The sequence below is a fragment of the Jaculus jaculus genome, chromosome X (assembly GCF_020740685.1).
Source record: "Jaculus jaculus isolate mJacJac1 chromosome X, mJacJac1.mat.Y.cur, whole genome shotgun sequence".
Classification (NCBI taxonomy): domain Eukaryota; kingdom Metazoa; phylum Chordata; class Mammalia; order Rodentia; family Dipodidae; genus Jaculus; species Jaculus jaculus.
The window spans coordinates 62,870,197-62,890,405 of NC_059125.1; the positions used below are offsets into that span (position 1 = coordinate 62,870,197).

Consider the following 20,209-nt stretch of genomic DNA (forward strand, 5'->3'; position numbering starts at 1 on the left):
AATCAAAGAAGCTGGGTATGGTGGCTTAAATCTTTAATCCCAGCACTTGGGAGGCAGAGGTAAAAGGATCGCTGTGAGTTCAAGGCAACTCTGAGACTACACAATGAATTCCAGGTCAGCCTGGGCTCCAGTGAAACCCTACCTCAAAAAAAAAAAAAAAAAAAAAACACGCAGGGTGTCGTGGTGCTCACCTTTAATCCCAGCACTTGGGAGGCAGAGGTAGGAGGATCACCATGGGTTTGAGGCCACCCTGAGACTACAAAGTGACTTCCAGGTCATCCTGAGCTAGAGTGAGCCCCTACCTCGAAAAAAAAAAAAAGGCAAAGAAAAGAAAGTAAGGGAAGGGACTGGGAGGAGAAAAGAGACAGAAAAAAGAAGGAGAGAAGGAGGGAGGGAGGGAGGGAGGAAGGAAGGAGAGCAGCGTGGAGGGAGAGAGAGGTATACAGGATCTGGGTGTGGTGGCACATGATTGTAATTCCAGCACTCAGGAAGCAGAGGCAAGAGGACCATAAGTTCAAAGCCAACCCACACGCCACAGAGAGACCCTGTCTCAAAAAAAGGAAGAAAAAGGAGAATGAAAGGAGGAGGAAGAACACCCATGATGGTCAAGAAGCAGTAAGGCTAGGATATTGCTTGACAAGTCTATGGGCAGGGGCACTGTACTCTTATGACAGAGAAGTAAAAACTTGGAATTTGGGTAGAGGGAGAAATAAAATCCAGATGCCTAAGTGCTCAGAGAACATAAAACAATATTCAAGAAGCAGTATAAAAGGCAAACCAGGCATGGTGGTGTACATCTGTAATTTCAGCAATCAGAAGGCAGAGGCAGGAGGATTGTCACAAATTTAAAGCCAGCTTGATATACATAGTATGTTCCAGGTTAACCAGGGCTACATCATAAGACCCTGTAATCCAAAAAAAAGGGTAACATTACAAAGGGCATGAGTGTCAAAAGAGATTTATAATCCTAGAAGTAATGGCCTGGAAATGGTAATAAAAAGTACATATGACAATGATTCCACCTGTTAGATAAAAATGACCCGAATAATGACTCCCCATTATTTGTAAAGCATTAGAATATGTGCATTCATGTATCATTGGTAACCGGGTGTGGTGGGACATGCCTTTAATTCCAGCACCTGAGAGGCAGAGGTAGGTGGGTCACTGTGAGTTCAAGGCCATCCTGAAACCAAGCGAATTCAAGGTCAGCCTGGGCTAGAGTGAGTCCCTACCTCAAAAAAACAACAAAAAAATGTACATTGGGGCTGGAGAGATGGCTTAGTGGTAAAGCGCTTGCCTGTGAAGCTTAAGGACCCCAGTTCGAGGCTCGATCCCCAGGACCCACGCAAGCCAGATGCACAAGTGGGTGCATGCATCTGGAGTTCATTTGCAGTGGCTGGAGGCCCTGGCGTGCCCATTCTCTCCCTCCCTCCCTCTCTCTCTATCTGCCTCTTTCTCTGTGTCTGTTGCTCTCAAATAAATAAATAAATAAACAAAAAAATTTTAATGTACATTAGAACAAACTTTTGAGGTAAAGATTTAAAGTATTTATTGTTTTGTTTTGTTTTTTCAAGGTAGGGTCTCATTTTAGCCCAGGCTAACCTGGAACTAATTCTGTTGTCCCAGGCTGGCCTCAAAGTCACAGAGATCATACAATCTCTGCCTCCACAATGCTGGGATTAAAGGCTTGCATCACCATACCCAAATTTACCAATTTTTTTAAAGTTCATGTATTTGATCCAGCCATTCCAATTCCATAAATTAATCCTGCTAGCAAATTCACATGTATACAAGCATACGTATATTGGGATGTTCACTGGGGCAAGGTTTGTAATAACTCAAAAAGCTAGAAATAGAGAAGAGGCAGGTTATATATACTACTTGAGACTTGCTCTCAAGCCAGAGTAAGACAGGTTTGATTTTATATGCTTGTGGTCCTGGCTAATTGGGAAACTGAGGCAAGAGGACTGAGCTCACAAGCTGGAGATCAGTCCATCATTTGGGGCAACCTAGTGAGAACCCAGTATCAAAAACATAGCTATGGGCTGGGGAAATGGCTTAGTGGTTAAAGCATTTGACTGCAAAGCCAAAGGACTCCAGTTCGATTCCCCACAACCCACATAAGCCAAATGCACCAAGGGGCACATGCATCTGGAATTCATTTACAGTGGCTGGAGGCCCTGGCACGCCCATTCTCTCTTTCTCTCAGCTTCTTCCTTTCTCTCTATCTCTTAAATAGATAATTTTTTTTAAATAGCCAAATAGGGCTGGAGAGGTGGCTTAGTGATTAAGGCACTTGCTAGCAAAGCCTAAAGACCTGTTTTTGATTCCCCAGTACCCACATAAAGCCAGATGCACAATGGCACATGCGTCTGGAATTTGTTTACAATGGGTGAAGGCCCTGGTGGCACCCATTCTTTCTCTTTCTCCCTCTCTCTCTCTCTCTCTCTCTGTGCGTGTGTGTGTGTGTGTGTGTGTGTGTGTGTGTGTGTGTTTGCAAATAAAAATATATTTTGAAGCTGGGCATGGTGGCACACACCTTTAATCCCAGCACTTGGGAGGCAGAGGTATGAGGATTGTCATGAGTTCAAGGCCACCCTGAGACTACATAGTGAATTCCAGATCAGCCTGGGCTACAGTGAAACCCTACCTCGGAAAACCAAATGTGTGTGTGTGTGTGTGTGTGTGTGTGTACCTCATATGGAAACCTACTTTTTTGGACAACAGAACACACAGGAGCCACAGATTGTTACTAGAAAATTTTAAGTGCCAGAGATGGCATACCTTCCAGTGAGCTGTTAGCCAGGGAGGTCCCTGATACACCACAAACATTACAAGCCATTGCCGAGGCCTTTGGTTTCCCACCAGGAATAGATGGCAAGACCCTATTGCTGAAGACTCCACATACTTGGGCTGCAAGGTCACTGAGAAACCCTGCTGGAGCTGAGCTGGAAACATCCTCCATGTAGACCAGCTGACAGAAAGTTGGAAAAATCCATGCTGCACACAGTTCCATGGGAGAGAGAGAGAAATCACCAGGGAAGCTACCCAACAGTGGACATTGCAAGCCTGATACTTGGCCAGCCAGGCCAAATGAGCTAACGGGTGTAATAGTGGCACGTCTGTTATGGGGGAAACTAACTACCCTCTAATTTGCCTGGAGGCCCATACCATGGGGGGAAATATATCTCTGATACTGAAAACCTACAACAGGGGTAGTCATGAGCCCTAGGGGTGTAACATCTGCTGCTGTCTGGCTAAAAGTATATATTATGCTCACCAAACTGCCTGGTAAGTACTTCTCTTAATGTTCATACCCAGATATTAATGCTACTCTCACTTTTGGTAGAAAACCTTCTCTTTTTGGATGGCAGTGACCTTGGGATTACTCAGGAGGCACCACGACTAAAGTATCTCAATCACACCTTCCATAGCTTAGGGTCCATTGTGGAAGAGGTGGCAGAAAGAATGTAAAAGACAAAGGAAGGGTAGGACTCCTTACAATGTGCTCCTCCAGATACAAAATGGCCTGAATAGCCATGACCTCACAATGCCTGACACTACCTACACAATACCATCACAATAGGAAGAAAAGATCATGACATCAAAATAAAAGAGAGATTGTTTGAGAGGGGAAAGGCATATGATGGAGAGTGGAGTTTCAAAAGGGAAAGTGGGGGGAGGGAGGGAATTAACATGGGATATTGATTAAATTATGGAAGTTGTCAATGAAAATATATAAAAATATATTTTGAGGGCTGGAGAGATTGCTTAGTGGTTAAGGTACTAGCCTGTGCAGCCTAAGGACCCATGTTTGACTCTCTAGGTCCCACATAAGCCAGATGCAAAAGGTGATACAAGTGCACAATCTCACACATGCGTACAAAGTGGCACACATGTCTGATGTCTGACTGCAGTAGCTGGAGGTCCTGGCATGCCAATTTTTCTTTCTCTCTCATAAAACATTATCTTTTGGGCTGGGTGTAGTGGTGCATGCTTTTAACCCCAGCACTTGGGAGGCAGAGGTAGGAGGAGTTTGAGGCCACCCTAAGACTAGATGGTGAATTCCAGGTCAGCCTGGACTACAACAAGATCCTACCTCAAAAATAAAATTATTTTGGGGCTGGAGAGATAGCTCAGTGGTTCAGGTGCTTGCCTTCAAAGCCTAACGACCCTGATTCGATTTCGAGTACCCACATAAAGCCAGATGCACAGTGGCACATGCATCTAGAATTTATTTGCAACGAGTAGAGGCCCTTGTATATCCAGTCTCTGTGTGTGTGTCTCTCTCTCTTTCTCTGCTTGCAAATAAATAAATAAGTAATAATATTTTTTATATCACCATGGTGGCTGGGGACTGGAAAGACAGCTCAGTGGTTAAGTGCATTTCCTGCACAAGCATGATGGTATGAGGGGGCCTGAGACTGCCTGAGTTCAAATATCCAGATCCCATATAAACAGCTGTACATGGCCAACCATGTCTGCACTCCCAGGGAAGCAGAGTCCCAAGAATTGTAAGAAACCCATTTCCCCCAACCTCTGGAATTAATAAAAACAAAAAGAGACTCAGGAAGCTAGAGGGATGGCTTAGCAGTTAGAGGCGTTTGCCTGCAAGACAAAGAACCCAGGTTTGATTCCCCAGGACCCATGTTAGCCAGATGCACAAGGGGGCACACACATTTGGAGTTTGTTTGCAGTGGCTGGAGGCCCTGGCACGTGCCCATTCATATTCTCATTCATTCTCTCTCTCTCTGTCAAATAAATTAAAAAATATTTTTTAAAATTCTAGCTTTAACAAGGTGGCACATGCATCTGGAGTTAGTATGCAGTGGTTGGAGGCCCTGGTGCACTCATTCTATCTATCTGCTTCCCCCCACCTTCTCTCTAACAAATAAATAAATAAAATTTAAAAATAAAACAAAATAAAGATAATCTAAAAAAAATTCTAGCTTTAAAAAAAAGAGATTCAGAATGATTGTGATGGGGAGGTAATATGATGGAGAATGGAATTTCAAAGGGGAAAGTGTGGGGGGGGGTGGGAGGGAATTACCATGGGATATTTTTTTATAATCATGGAAAATGCTAATAAAATTTAAAGAAAAAAGAGATTCAGGCTCAAAACACCACGCATAAAAGCTATGGAGCAGGACACTCCATTCCAGCCTCCTCAGGCAAAAGACCCTCACTGTAGGGGGGCATGCGGAGCACCATAAGGGCACATGCACATGCATATACCACACACACACTAAACAAAAGCAAAAAAAAAAAAAAAAGCCATAGGCTGAGGGGAAGACTCAGCGGATAAAGTGCTCGTCATGCAAGCATGAGAACCAGAGTTTGGATCCCAACCAACCACATAAATTCTGGGTGGGTGTGGTGGCCCACATATTATCCCACCACACAGGAGGTGGAGAGTCAGTTGGCAGAGAAAAGGGATCCCCAAGACAGGCTGCTAGCTACACTAGCTAAAGGGAGCTCTGTGTTAAAGTGAGAGACCCTTCCTGGGTAAATAAAGTGCAGAACAATCAAGAAAGAAATCCTGTGTCAACCTCCAGCCCCAACATTCATGTGTACATGCACACATGTGTACCCCCAAACATATGAACACATACTCACACACTACACCTACATATTTATGCCAAAAAAAGAGCCATACCAATAAGGAAAACAACTCTTAAGGAGAAACCAGGTTTCAGTTGAAGTAAGCAAGTGGAAGTTAAAGAAGAAATTAGTGTACAGTAACTTATCTGCAATGGAGTCAGTTTCCCAGAAAACACAGTGGAAGTTCTTGGCAAAGGAGGTGGCAGTGGATAGATAAGGTAAGGGAAGGTGAGAAAAGTATGAGAAAGCCCAATAGCAAGAAAGAGTGAACAATGAACTGGAGAGATGGCTTAACAGTTAAGATGCTTGCCTGCAAAGCCTAAGGACCAAGATTTGATTTTCCAGAACCCACATAAGCCAGATGCACAGGGTGGCACATGCATCTGGAGTTTGTTTGCAGTAGCTAGAGGCCCTGGCATGCCCATTCATTCTTTTTCTCCCCCCCCCCCATTTCTCAAATAAATGAAATACTTAAAAGAGTAACAAAAATATGAATAATTCACCAGGCATGGTGGTACACGCCTTTAATACCAGCACTCAGGAGGCAGAGGTAGGGGGATCACTGTGAGTTTGAGGCCAGCCTGGGACTACAAAATGAGTTCCAGGTCAGCCCGGGATAGAATGAGACCCTACCTCAAAAATAAAATAAAATAAAATAAAAAGCTGTGTGTGGTGGTACATGCCTTTAATCCCATCACTCGGGAGGCAGAGGTAGGAAGATTGCCATGAGTTCAAGGCCACCCTGAGACTATGTAGTTAATTCCAGGTCAGCCTGGACCAGAGTGAGACCCTACCTCAAAAAAAAAAAGAAAAGAAAAGAAAAAAATTAAAAAGGAAAAAAATGCTGGGAGTGGTGGTGTACACCTTTAATTCCAACACTTGGAAGGCAGAGGTAGGAAGACTGGTTTGAGTTCAAGGCCACTCTGAAACTACATAGTAAATTCCTGGTCAGCCTGAGCTAGAGCAAGCCCTACTTTGGGCGGGGGGAGAAAAGAAAGATAAGGAAAGGAAAAAATGTAAATAATCCAAAAATCTTATATGGGGCTCATTGATTAAAGTCACTTGTCACGTAAAGCCAGATACACAAAGTGGCACATATGCCTGGTGTTTGCAGTGGCAAGAGGCCCTGGTGTGGCCATAACCACCCACTCTCTCTCTGTGTCTGTCCCCCCCTGTCCCCCCTTTGTAATATATTTTAAATATATATTTAATATTTTGATTGATTTACAAGCAGAAAAAGAGAGTATAGAGAAGAGAGGCAGATAGAGAGAATGGGTACACCAGGGCCTCTATCCACTGCAAACGAACTTCAGATGCACGTGCAACTTTGTGCGTCTGGCTTTATATGTAGTTACTGGGGAAATCAAACCTACCTCATTAGGTTTTGCAGTAAAATGCCTTAACTGCTGAGCCATCTCTCCAGCCCCAATAAGAAAACAAAAATTTTGTAGGATAAAGTAGCTTTCGGGTTAACTGGACCAGTGAGCTTAAAAATCCAAGAAATTCCTACTATTTATTCACAAGTGAAAAAGTGTATGTGTTGCTATGAAGTCTTCTCTGACAGCCTGTGGTTAAAACATGAACTCTTTCCCCCAAGTCCCACAGCAGTCTATACAACTGCTATTACACAATTTATCACTTGTGATTTTGTGAACTTAAACCTGAGGTTTATGAACAGCAACAGGGAGAGTGTCTATTACTTCCTTGAAATTTTACATAAGATTCTGTGTATACTTGTGTCTTTTTCTAGAGGCAGGGTCCACGGTTTTCAATCCAATCCTAGAATAATTTCTGTAGTAAAATGATTCATCAGTCACTTACTAAGTTCTATGACATTGTAAACACAAAGATGAAATGAAAAGGTACCTATACTCAGAAAATTTAGAGAGGTAAGAACCACGGGATACATAGGTGTACTTTGAGGCATTGTCCTGCCAACGTGAACTGACTGGTATCTTCATGACCCCACAGTGATTACCAATACCCCCACAAGACCAGCATGCTTCTGAGCCTATCAAAATTTTGACATGGAAGATGGAGGAGGACAAAGGGAATGAGACAAAACAGAGGAAGGCTTCAAAGAGGGGAGTCTTCAGGGGATGGAGGACCAGGGAGAAGGGGCAAGAACAGATAAAAGTGTGGTGGTGCACGCCTTTAATGCCAGCACTAGGAATGCTGAGGTAGAAGGATCACCATTCATTCAAGGACAGCTTGAACTACAGTGAGACCCTACCTTAGGGGGAAAAAAAGTTTACAGATGAAAAAGAGAAAGAAATAAACATAATATTGTAAAACATAAAAGAAGGCTAGATGCGGTAAAGAAAAATGAAGTTATGAAATTTGCAGAAAAATGGATGGACCTGGAAAGTATTATACTAAGTGAGGTAACCCAGGCCCAGAAAGCCAAGCGCCACATGTTCTCTCTCATATGTGGATCCTAGCTACAGATGACTGGGCTTCTGCGTGAGAATGAAAATACTTAGTAGCAGAGGCCAGTAAGTTGAAAAGGAGACATAAAGGGTGGAGAAAGGAAGGGAGGAGGATACTTAATAGGTTGATATTGTATATATTTAATTACAATGATTGTAATGGGGAGGTAATATGATGGAGAATGGAATTTCAAATGGGAAAGTGTGGGGGTGGGGAGGGAGGGAATTACCATGGGATATATTTTATAATCATGGAAAATGTTAATAAAAATTAAAAAAAAAGAAGGCTAGATGAAGAGCTGGAGAGATGGCTTAGGGAATAAGGTGATTGCCTGTGAGGCCTAAAGACTCATGTTCGACTCTCCAGGTTGCACATAAGTCAGACGCAAAGTAATGCAAGTACACAAAGTTGTCTGATGGGCTTGCCTCAAAAAAATTAAAAATAAAAAGGCTAGATGGGAGACATATTAAAGGAGACTTTATTAAATAGAAGGATATATCACATTCCTGGGTTTAAGAAAACTGTATAACGTAAAATACCCACTCTTCTAATAATAAGGTAAAAGTCCAATATAATCTCAATGAAAATCTCAACAAGACTTTCAGTGGACAATACTGGCTTATTCCAAAAATTCTTTGGGAATGAAAATAAGCTAAATCATTTAAGACATGTTTGAGCCGAGCATGGTAGTGCACATCTTTAATCCCAGCACTTGGGAGGCAGAGATAGGAGCATCACTGTAAATTCAGGGGCGCCATGAGACTACATAGTGAATTGTAGGTCAGCTTGGACTAGAGTGAAACCTTACCTCAAGAAAAAAAAAAAAAGAAAGAAAGAAAAGAAAAACACAAAAAGAACTGCTTGAAAACAAGGGAAGACTTTAATCACATTTCAAATGTTACAAGATGGACATGGCGATGCATGCCTGTAGTCCCAGTATTTAGGAGGCTGATACAGGAGCATCACTTAAGCATACAACTTTAAACCAGCCTGAGCAACATAACAAGTCCATGATTCAAAAATCAAAAATTGGGGCTGGAGAGAAGTCTTAGTGGTTGAGATGCTTGCTTATGAAGCCTAAGGACCTACGTTTGACCCTCCAGATCCCACATAAGCCAGACACACAAAGGTGAGGAAAGCACAAGATTACACATACCCACTAGGTGATACAAGCATCTGGAGTTTTCAGTGGCTAAGGCCCTAGAATGCCAATTCTCTCTCTCCCTCTTGATCACTCACTCTCTCTAAAATAAAAATAAAATAAAAAACTGAGGGCTGGGGAGATTACTCAATTGTTGAGGGAGCTTATTTGCAAATCCTGTGGCCAAATGTTCAATTACCTGCTACTCACATAAAGCCAGATGCATAAAATGGCACAAGTCTGGAGTTCATTAGCAGCAGTAAGCCCTAGTATGCCCAATCTCTCTCCCCTCCCCTTCTTTCTACTGACATAAATAAATAAAAAAATTTTAGCCAGCGTGGTGGCGCATGCCTTCAATCCCAGCACTTGGGAGGCAGAGGTAGGAGGATTGCTGTGAGTTCGAGGCCACCCTGAGACTCCATAGTGAATTCCAGGTCAGCCTGGGCTAGAGTGAGACACTACCTCAAAAAATCAAAAAAAAAAAAAATTAAGCCGAGTGTGGTGGCACACGCCTTTAATCCCAGCACTCGGAAGGCAGAGGTAGGAGGACTGCCATGAGTTCAAGGCCACCCTGAGATGACAGAGTTAATTCCAGGTCAGCCTGGACCAGAGTGAGACCCTACCTCGAAAAACAAAATAAATAAATAAATAAATAAATAACTGTAACAAAGTTAGTCATTTCAGTCTAATACTGGCATGAGAACAAACACCAATAAAAGAAAATATGTGGTCCAGAAAGACTGGTATATAAGAAATTTGGTAAAGGTGGCATTTTAAATCAATAGATAAACCAGCTGTGATGGCTCATGCCTTTAATTCTAGCACTCTGAAAGCTGAGAAACAAAGGTGGTTGTAAGTTCAAGGCCAGCCTGGGTTACAGAGTGAGTTCCAGGTCAGTGTGGGCTAGAGTGAGGCCCTGCTCAAAAAGAGAACAAAATCAAGTTAAATCACTGGAGAGTGTTGAAACATTTAGTAATCCATTTAGAAAAAAAAAATATAGAAACTAGGAATAATGGCATACATCTTTAATTCCACCATTTGAGAGGCAGAGGTAGAAGGACTGCAATGAGTCTGAAGCCAGCCTGGGATTACATGGTGAATTCCAGGTTATCCCAGGATAGAGAGAGACTCTACCTAAAAAAAAAAAAAAAAAAAAAAAAAAAAGTTATACCAGTGTCTTATTCTATTCAAAACACTAATTCTGGGGGCTGGAGAGACAGCTTAGTGGTTAAGACGTTTGCCTGCAAAGCCAAAGGACCCTGGTTCAATTCTCTAGGACCCACGTAAAACAAATGTACAGGTAAATGCATCTGGAGTTCGTTTACAGTGGCTGGAGGCCCTGGCACACCCATTCTCATTCATTCTCATTCTCTTTCTCCCTCTCTCTCTGTCTCTTTCTCTCTCTCAAATAAATTAATTAATTAATTAAATATACATATATATATTTAAAAACCACTAATTCTAAGCCAGGTGTGGTGCGCGTGCCTTTAACCCCAGCACTCGGGAGGCTGAGGTAGGAGGATCGTCGTGAGTTTGAGGCCACCCTGAGACTACATAGTGAATTCCAGGTCAGCCTGGGCCAGAGTGAGACCCTACCTTGAAAAACAAAAACAAAAACAAAAACAAAAACAAAAAAAAAAAACGCTAATTCTAGCCAGGCGTGGTGGCACACACTTTTAATCCCAGCACTTGGGAGGCAGAGGTAGGTGGCTCACCGTGAGTTTAAGGCCACCCTGAGACCACATAGTGAGTTTCAGGTCAGCCTGGACTAGTGTGAGACCCTTCTTCAAAAAACCAAAATAAATAAATAAATAAAAACACTAATTCTGGGCTGAAGAGATTGCTTAGCACTTAAAGGCACTTTCTTGCAATGCCAACATCCTAGGTTCAATTCCCCAATATCCACCTAAAGCCAGATGCACAGAGTGATGCATGCATGTGGAGTTTACTTGCAGTGGCAAGAGGCTCTCTGGCATACTCATGGTCACATTGTCTTCTCTCTCTCTCTCAAATAAATAAAAAAAAATTATTTAAAAACACTAATTCTGCTGGACATGGTGGCAATGCCTTTAATCACAGCAATTGGGAGGCAGAGGTAGGAGGATCACCATGAATTTAAGGCCACCCTGAGACTACATAGTGAATTCCAGGTCAGCCTAAGTGAGCTAGACTAAGACTACCTTAAAATAATAATAATAATAATTCATTCTTTAGCCCAGCACTCAGGAGGCTGAGGTAGTAGGAGGATCACCATATGGAAGACCAAACTGAGCTTAAAGAGTAAATTCCAGGTCAGCCAGGGGTAAAGTAGACACTGTCCCTCAAAAATAAAAACAGTTGAAAAACTTAGAAACAAATCTTCTATAAGACAAATGCTTTATTATAACCACCACAAAAGTAGTTTTTCAATATTTTTTTATTTATTTACTTGTGCACACATGCTGGGCGGGAGGCGCGCACGCACATACATGCTAGGGTCTCTTGCCACTGTAAACAAATGCCTGTCTACCTTTATATGGGTGACGGGAGAATTGAACCAAGGCCCAGCAGGCTTTAAAAGCAAGGGCCTTGAACTGCTGAGTCATCTCCGAGCCCTACATAAAAAGTTTTTTATATCCTTTGCATTGTGGATGAGGGTGTAGCTCAGTTAACAAAGAACTTGCCTAGCATGCACAAAGCCCTGAGTTTGATCTCCAGCAATATATAACAGGGCCTGGTGGCACATGCTTGTAATCCCAGCACTAAGGAGGTGGCTCCACAGAGGGTTCAACACCATCCAGGGCTACAAAAAACCCTATCTCTAAAGAAATTTTTTTTTCCCCCTCAATTGCTGTATCTAACTCCTTGGGGTTGGGTCACAATAGTAAAGAGTAACAGTAAAAAATGGAAACAGAAGCCGGGCATGGTAGCACACACCTTTAATCCCAGCACTCGGGAGGCAGAGGTAGGAGGACTGCCGTGAGTTCAAGGTCACCCTGAGACTCCAGAGTGAATTCCATGTCAGCCTGAACTAGTAAGACCCTACCTCAAAAAATAAAATAAAAATGGAAACAGGACTGGAGAGACGGCTTCACAGTTAAGGTACTTGCCTGCAAAGCCAAAGGACCCAGGTGTTTGATTCCCCAGGACCCACGTAAGCCAGATGCATAAGGTGGTGCATGTGTCTGGAGTTCGTTTGCAATGGCTAGAGGCCCTGGTGCACCAATTCTCTCTCCTCTCTCTCTCAAATAACCAACCCACTCTTCCCCCCCCGCCCCTCCCCCCCACCTGCCTCTTTCTCTCTCTCAAATAAATATGTTTTTTAAAAAAAATGGGCTGGAAAGCCGGGCATGGTGGCGCACGCCTTTAATCCCAGCACTCGGGAGGCAGAGGTAGGAGGATCGCCGAGAGTTCGAGGCCACCCTGAGAATACATAGTGAATTCCAGGTCAGCCTGAGCTAGAGTGAGACCCTACCTTAGGAAAAAAAAAAAAATTAAATGGGCTGGAGAAGTGGCTTACCACTTCAGGCGTTTGCCTGCAAAGGATCCTGGTTTGACTCTCCAGGACCCATGTAAGCCAGATGCACAAGGGGGCACATGCATCTGGAGTTCATTTGCAGTGGCTAGAGGCCCTGGGGTGTCCATTCCCTCTCCCTCTTTCTCTCTTTCAAACAAATAACATATATTGTAAAATAAACAAATAATTTTTTTTTGGTTTTTCAAGGCAGGGTCTTGCTCTAGCCCAGGCTGAGCTGGAATTTACTCTGTAGACTCAGAGTGGCCTTGAACTCATGACTACCCTCCTACCTCTGCCTCCCGAGTGCTGGGATTAAAGGTGCGCACCACCATGCCTGGCTGATAAAATACATATTTTTTTTAAATGGAAACAATTCAAGTGTCCTCAATAGATGACTGGGTAAACAAAATGGGAGGAGGTAAAGGAATATTTTTCAGCCTTTAAAAGGAAAGGCATCCTGACATGTGCTACAACATAGATGACCCTAGATTATGTTAAAGTGAAAAAGCCAATCACAAAAAGACAAATACTGTATGATTTCATTTATATGAGATGCTTATAACTGTCAAATTCATAAAGACAGAAAATAGAATGGTGGTTGCTAATGGTAACAGTTGAGTTACTAAGATGAATGGTGGCAATGGTTGCATAACAATGTAGATGTGATTAATGCCACGGAACTGTAGACTGAAAAATGGCTAGAATAGCTGGCATGGTGGTGCATGCTTGTGATCCCAGCACTTGGGAGGCAGAGACAAGAGAATCACTATATATTCAAAGCCACCCTGGTTTACACAGTAAGTTCCAGGCCAACTAGTACTGCATAGTGAAAACCTATCACAAAAAAAGACAGAAAGAGGAGGCTGGAGAGATGGTTTAGTGATTAAGGCACTTGCCTACAAAGCTAAGAACTTGTGTTTGACTCTCCAGGTACCACATAAGCCAGATGCACAATGACACAAGCACGCAACACATTTGTGCACAAGGTTGCAGAAACATCTGGAGTTCGTTCGATATCAGTGGCTAGAGGTCCTGGCATGCCAATTCTCATTCTCTCTCTCTCTCTCTCTCTCTCTCTCTCTCTCTCTCTCTCTCTCACTTTTGCATAAAAAAGACAGTCTGTTGGGCTTGCCTCAAAAATAAAGACAGAAAAAGAGAAGGAATGTAGGGAGGGAGGAAGAGGAAGGAAGGAAGGAGGAGAGAGGGGGAGGGAAGGAGGCAGAGGTAGGACTGCCATGAGTTCGAGGCCACCCTGAGACTACATAGTGAATTCCAGGTCAGCCTGAGCTAAAAAAGTGAGACCCTACCTCAAAAAATAAATAAATAAAAAAGGAAGGAAGAAAGGCAAAACAGGCTTGGGATATTGGGATATTGCTCAATGGATAAAGGACTTGCTGTGCAAGCAGGAAAACCTGAGTTCAGTACCCAGATCCACATAAGGCCACACACAGGTGGTAGTGTCTGTAATCCTAGTACACCTATCGCAAGAAGGGAAGCAGAGACAGGAGAATTTCTGGAAGCTCACAGGACAGCTATACTGGCATATGAAACAGCAAACACCACATCCTAACTCAAACAAGGTGGAAAGTGAAAATCAACACCAGAGGTTGTCCTCTAACCTTAACATGTATGCTGTGGCATGTGTATGTACACACACACTTAGACACACACACAATTTAAAACAAAAACAAAGTTGGTGGTGCACACTTTTAATCCTAGAACTCAGGAGCCTGAGGTAGGAAGATAATCATGAGTTGGAGGCCAGCCTCAGCTACAAAGTGAGTTCCAGGTCAGCCTGGACTACAGTGAGATTCTGCCTCAAAACTAAAAACATGCCAGGTGCAGTGGCGCACGCCTTTGATCCCAGCACTCAGGAGGCAGAGGCAGAGGCAGGAGGATCACCATGAGCTCAAGGACACCCTGAGACTATATAGTGAATTCCAGGTCAGCGTGGACTAGAGTGAAACCCTACCTCAAAAAAAAAAAAAAAAATAGATGGCTCAGAGTTAAAGACACTTGTTGGCAAAGCCTGCATGACTGTGTTTGATTCCTTAATACCATGTAAAACCAGATACACAAATGGTGCATGCATCTGGAGTTCATTTGCAGTAGCAAGAAGTCCTGGTGTACCCATATTCTCACTCTTTACCTCCCCTTACAAATAAATAAAATATTTCTAAAAATAAAAAAGCCACAGCAGGGCGTGGTAGCACACGCCTTTAAACCCAGCACTCAGGAGGCAGAGGTAGGAGGACTGCTTGAGTTCAAGGCCACCCTGAGACTCCATAGTGAATTCCAGGTCAGCCTGGGCTAGAGTGAGACCCTACCTCTACAAAAAAATAAATAAATAAATAAAAAATAAAAAAGCCAGGCGTGGTAGCGCACACCTTTAATCCCAGTACTCTGGAGGCAGAGGTAGGAGAATCACTGTGGGACTACATATTGAATTCCAGGTCAGCATGAGCTACAGACTCTACCTTGAAAAACCAAAAAAAAAAAAAAAAAAAAAAAAAAAAAAAGGTTAGAATTCTACATTTCATCGTGTGTGTGTGTATATTAAAAAATTTAAATTTAAATTGGCTTGGTTTCCCACCAGGAATCGATGGTAAGACCCTATTGCTGAAGACTCCACATACTTGGGCTACAAGGCCACTGAGAAATCCTGCTGGAACTGAGCTGATAACCTCCTCCATGTAGACCAGCTGACAGAAAGCTGGAAGAAGCCATTCTACATGCAGTTCAATGGGAGAACGAGAAATCACCAGTGAAGATACTCAAGAGTGGACACTGCAAGCCTTATAATTGGCCAGCCAGGCCAAATGAGCCAATGACTGCAATAGTGGCACGTCTGTCATGGTGGAAACCAACTGCCCTCCAATTGGACTGGAGGCCCACTCCATGGGAGGGAATACTTCCCTGATACTGAAAACTTAAAACAGGGGTTGTCATGAGCCCTAGGGATGTAACATCTGCTGATGTCTGGATAAGTGTATATACTATGCTTATCAAACTGCCCAGTAAGCACTTCTCTTAATATTCATACCCTTATATAATGCTACTCTCACTTTGGGTAGAGAATCTTCTCTTTTCAGATGGCAGTGACCTTGGGATGACTCAGAAGGTATCATAGTGCTGGAAAGAAGTGACTGGAGTACATCTCGATCACACCTTCCAAGGCTCAGGGTCTAATGTGGAAGAGGTGGTGGAAAGAATGTAAGAGCCAAAGGAAGGGTAGGACTCCTTACAATGTGCTCCCTCCAGACATAAAATGGCCTTGATATCCATGACCTCATAGTGACTGACACTACCTACACAAGACCATCATAAGGGAAGGGAAAGATCACGACGTCAAAATAAAAGACAGACTTATTAAGATGGGGAGGGGATATGATGGAGAATGGAATTTCAAAGGGGAAAAGGCGGGGAGAGAGGGTATTACCATGGGATATTTTTTATAATCATGGAAAATGTTTTAAAAATTTGAGAAAAAATAAAGTAAGATTTAAAAAAATTAGAATTGGGACTGGAGAGATGGCTTAATGATTAAGCACTCACCTGTGAAGCCTAAGAACCCCAATTCAAGGCTCAATTCCTAGGACCCACATAAACCAGATGTACAGGGTAGCACATGCATCTGGAGTTCATTTGCAGTGGCTGGAGGCCCTGGCACACCCATATTCTCTCTCTCTCCCCCACCCTTTCTCTGTCTCTCTCAAATAAATAAATATAAAATAAAAATAAAAAATAAAAACAAAAAAATTAAGTTAGAATTGATGGCTTAGCAATTAAGGCATTTGCCTGCAAAGCCAAAGAACCTTGGTTCGATTCTCCAGGACCCACGTAGGCCAGATGCAAAAGGTAGCATGCACCTGGAGTTTGTTTACAGTGGCTGTAGGCCCTGGCATACCCATTCTCTCTCTCTCTGTGTCTGCCTCTTTCCCTCTGTCACTCTCTCAAATCAATAAATAATTGTTTTAGAAGTTAGCATTATATATATATATATATATATATATATATATCCTTGCACAACAGCATCTTTGTGATATATTTTAATCTAAATAGCAAAAATAGATCAAATGAAGAAGCAGATATAAGAATTCATATCTCCTGTGAAGGCAGACATCAATGTAACTTGCAAAAAGTTTAAACAATTTTACCATTCTTATTAATGCTTTTGACCTTGGAAGTTATTTTTATTGGAAAATATTTTTCATGTTAATGTACAATGGGTTTCTTACTGTTCTTTTAATGGATTTTTTATGTTTTGTTTTAATGTTTAACATGTTGAATAAGCCTGTATAAACAAGTGCTTAGGAATACAAAGAATCCCTGACATCATAAAGTTTGAGAAATTCCAACAAAGAGTCAAATTCAGGAATGCTCACAACACTACTGTTTGTAAAATAAAAAAAAAAATCCAGTAATACATCAATAAGAAGTTAAATCATTTTATAGTCAAACTATGGCATAATATGTCATTTTTTAATTAAAAATATGTTTTATTTATTTACTTATTTGAGAGAAAGAAGCCTCCAGTCACTGCAAATAAACTCCAGGTGCATGCGCGCCCTTGTGCATTTGGCTTATGTGGGTCCTGGGGAATCGAACGGGGTCCTTTGGCTTTACAGGCAAACACCTTAACCACTAAGCCACCTCTCCAGCTCGTATGTCATTTTTAAAATAAAGTCAATGTAGATGTACCAAAACTAAAATATAAGTCAGGTATGGTGGCACATACCTCTAATTCCAGCACTCCTGAAACAGAGGTAGGAGAATTGCTGTGAGTTTAAGGCCAGCCTGGAAATACAGAGTTCAAGGTTCACCTGGGCTAGAGTGAGACCTTTCCTCAAACTTTAAAAAAATGGAAAAGGGCTGGAGAGATGGCTTGGCGGTTAAGCGCTTGCCTGTGAAGCCTAAGGACCCCGGTTCGAGGCTCGGCTCCCCAGGTCCCACGTTAGCCAGATGCACAAGGGGGCGCACACATCTGGAGTTCGTTTGCAGAGGCTGGAAGCCCTGGCGTGCCCATTCCCTCTCTCTCCCTCTATCTGTCTTTCTCTCTGTGTCTGTTGCTCTCAAATAAATAAATAAATAAATTTTTAAAAAATTAAATAAAAAAATGGAAAAAAGAAAAAAATAAATAAAATGATTTTAAAACACTGAATGAAAAAAAAAAAGGATATGTTAAGCATGGTAGTTTTGTAGAAACCAAAAAAAAAAGAAAAAAAACATAAAACAATGAGTTTTCTATGGTAAATAGGAAAAGAACTGACAGGCTTCCTCTAATCTGCAAAAGGTAGTCTCTTGGAGAGAGGACAGAGGGTTAGAATTGTGGGTGGAGGTCAGAGCATACTTTTAGCTCCATCTTTGTGAATTTCTTTTTATTTATTTTACAGAGAGAAAGAGGGAAAAGGAGAGAGAGAATGGTATGCCAGGGCCTCCAGCCACTGCAAATGAACTCCAGATGCATGTACCTTGTGCATCTGGATAATGTGGGTCCTGGGGAATTGAAGCTGGGTCCTTTGACTTTGCAGGCAAACACCTTAACCACTAAGCCATCCCTCCAGCCCTTTGTGAATATTTTTTATCAAGGGAAACTAGTATAACAATCATGATAAAGAAACACAAAAAAAGGAAAGAAAGAACACAATGGGGTAGCCTACTGAAAAGAGAGAAGGGGGCAAGTTATTTTTATTGGAAAATAAAAACAGACAGACCTATCTGGTTCCCTCCCAGGGACTTATCACAGCCACACAGCACAGCCTCTCTAGCTTCTGTATGCTCTCCTACTTCCATCATGAATCCTGTGGCAATACTGCCATGAAGAACATCAACTTGGTGCCAGAAAACTCTCACTCACTGCCCCAACCCACACAACCTCAGAGACCAGATTAGGAGAGCTCTAGGCTGGCACTGATGGAAAGATATATGCAGTAAAGGAAAAAGCCTTCTTAATGGCCAAATGACAAGTATAAACCAGTCAACTGAAGCACAGTGAAAGCTACTGTGAGACACCAAAAAAGTGTCAAGGTATAGAGGGCATCCCAGTGGTGGGGAGGTAGTCACCAAATCAACCAAAGAAGCTCCAAGGTACCCTCTGACAACTTTAGGTGCTACGGGGCAGACCTTCCCTTTTGAAAGCAGTGCGACAATATCCCGCTGGTTTTCCATACCAGTAAACCTCCTGATGGGCCCACCCCTCAATTAAGAGACCAATCAAGAGAGGGCATGTGTTTCCCACATCTTACAGCTAATTAAATACTTGTTTGTTTCTGACTGACAGGTTGATAGCCAACCAGAAGAGCAGAATCTTGTAAACTGGGCAATTTAAGTTACCATCTCACTCTAGGCCTCTCATCCTTGTTCTGTCCCTTCCTGGAATGTAAAGTTTGGACCTGGAGGAAATAACTAAAAAAGAAACTGGGTCTAGAGAGATGACTTACTGGTTAAGACACTTGCCTGCAAAGCCTAAAGACACAGGTTCAATTCCCCAGTATCCATGTGAGCCTGGTGCACAAGTTGGCGTATGAGTCTGTTGTCCACTTGCAGCGACTAGAAGCCCTGGCATGCCCATTTTCTCTCTCTCTCTCTCAACTAAATAAATTAAATATTTTTTTAAAGGAAGGGCTATATCCAGGCATGGTGGTGCACGTCTTTAATCCCAGCACTAGGGAGGAAGAGTTAGGTGGATCACTGTAAGTTTGAGGCCACCCTGAGAGTACATAGTCAATTCCAAGTTAGTCTGTGCTAGAGAGTAAGACCCTACCTCAAAAATGAAACTAAAAAAAAAATGATGGGCTGGAGGAATGGCTTAGTGGTTAAGGCACTTGCCTGCAAAGCCAAAGGACCCAGGTTCAATTCTCCAGGATCCATGTAAACCAGATGCACAAGGAGTCACATGAGTCTGGAGTTTGTTTGCAGTGGCTGGAGGCCCTGACATATCCATTCTGTCTCTGGGTGAGTCGGTGGGTGGGTGGGTGTGTCTCTTTCTGCCTCTCTCTCACTCAAATAAAAATAAAATGTTTTTAGGGCGCAGAGATGGCTTAGCAGTTAAGGCGTTTGCCTGCAAAGCCAAAGGACCCCAGTTCAGTTCCCCAGGACCCATGTAAGCCAGACACACAACAGAGCACATGTGTCTAGAGTTCCTTTGCAATAGCTGAAAGCCCTAGCACGCCCTTTCTTCCTTCCTTTCTCTCTCTCTCTCTCTGCCTCTTTCTCTCCTCAAATAAATAAATAAAAATATTTGTTAAGTTTTTTTTTTAATTTATTGCTGGAGAGATGGTTTAGCAGTTAAGGCGCTTGCCTGTAAACCTAAGGACCCAGGTTTGATTCCCCAATACCCATGTAAGCCAGATGTACAAGGTGGCACATGTGTCTAGCAAGGTGGCACATGTGTCTAGTGCACCCATTCTCTCCTCCCCCATTTAAATACATGCATACATATATATAATAAAAAGAAGAAACTGAAGGCCCACGAAATAAAATGATTATTTCTTTGTAGATCAATAGAGGCTGAGCTATAAATCCTACTCTGGATTTGGCCT

General features: G+C 42.5%; 1 protein-coding gene across 1 annotated transcript in view; it reads right to left on the minus strand.

Annotated features, from left to right (window-relative positions):
- Positions 1-470: 470 nt before the first annotated feature.
- Positions 471-20,209, minus strand: part of Snx12 (sorting nexin 12) — a 39,387-nt gene continuing 19,648 nt past the window's right edge. The window contains exon 5 of the mRNA XM_045140893.1: positions 471-905. Coding sequence (XP_044996828.1) covers positions 891-905 — 15 coding nt within the window. The 3' untranslated portion in view covers positions 471-890. The remainder of the gene's footprint in view (positions 906-20,209) is intronic.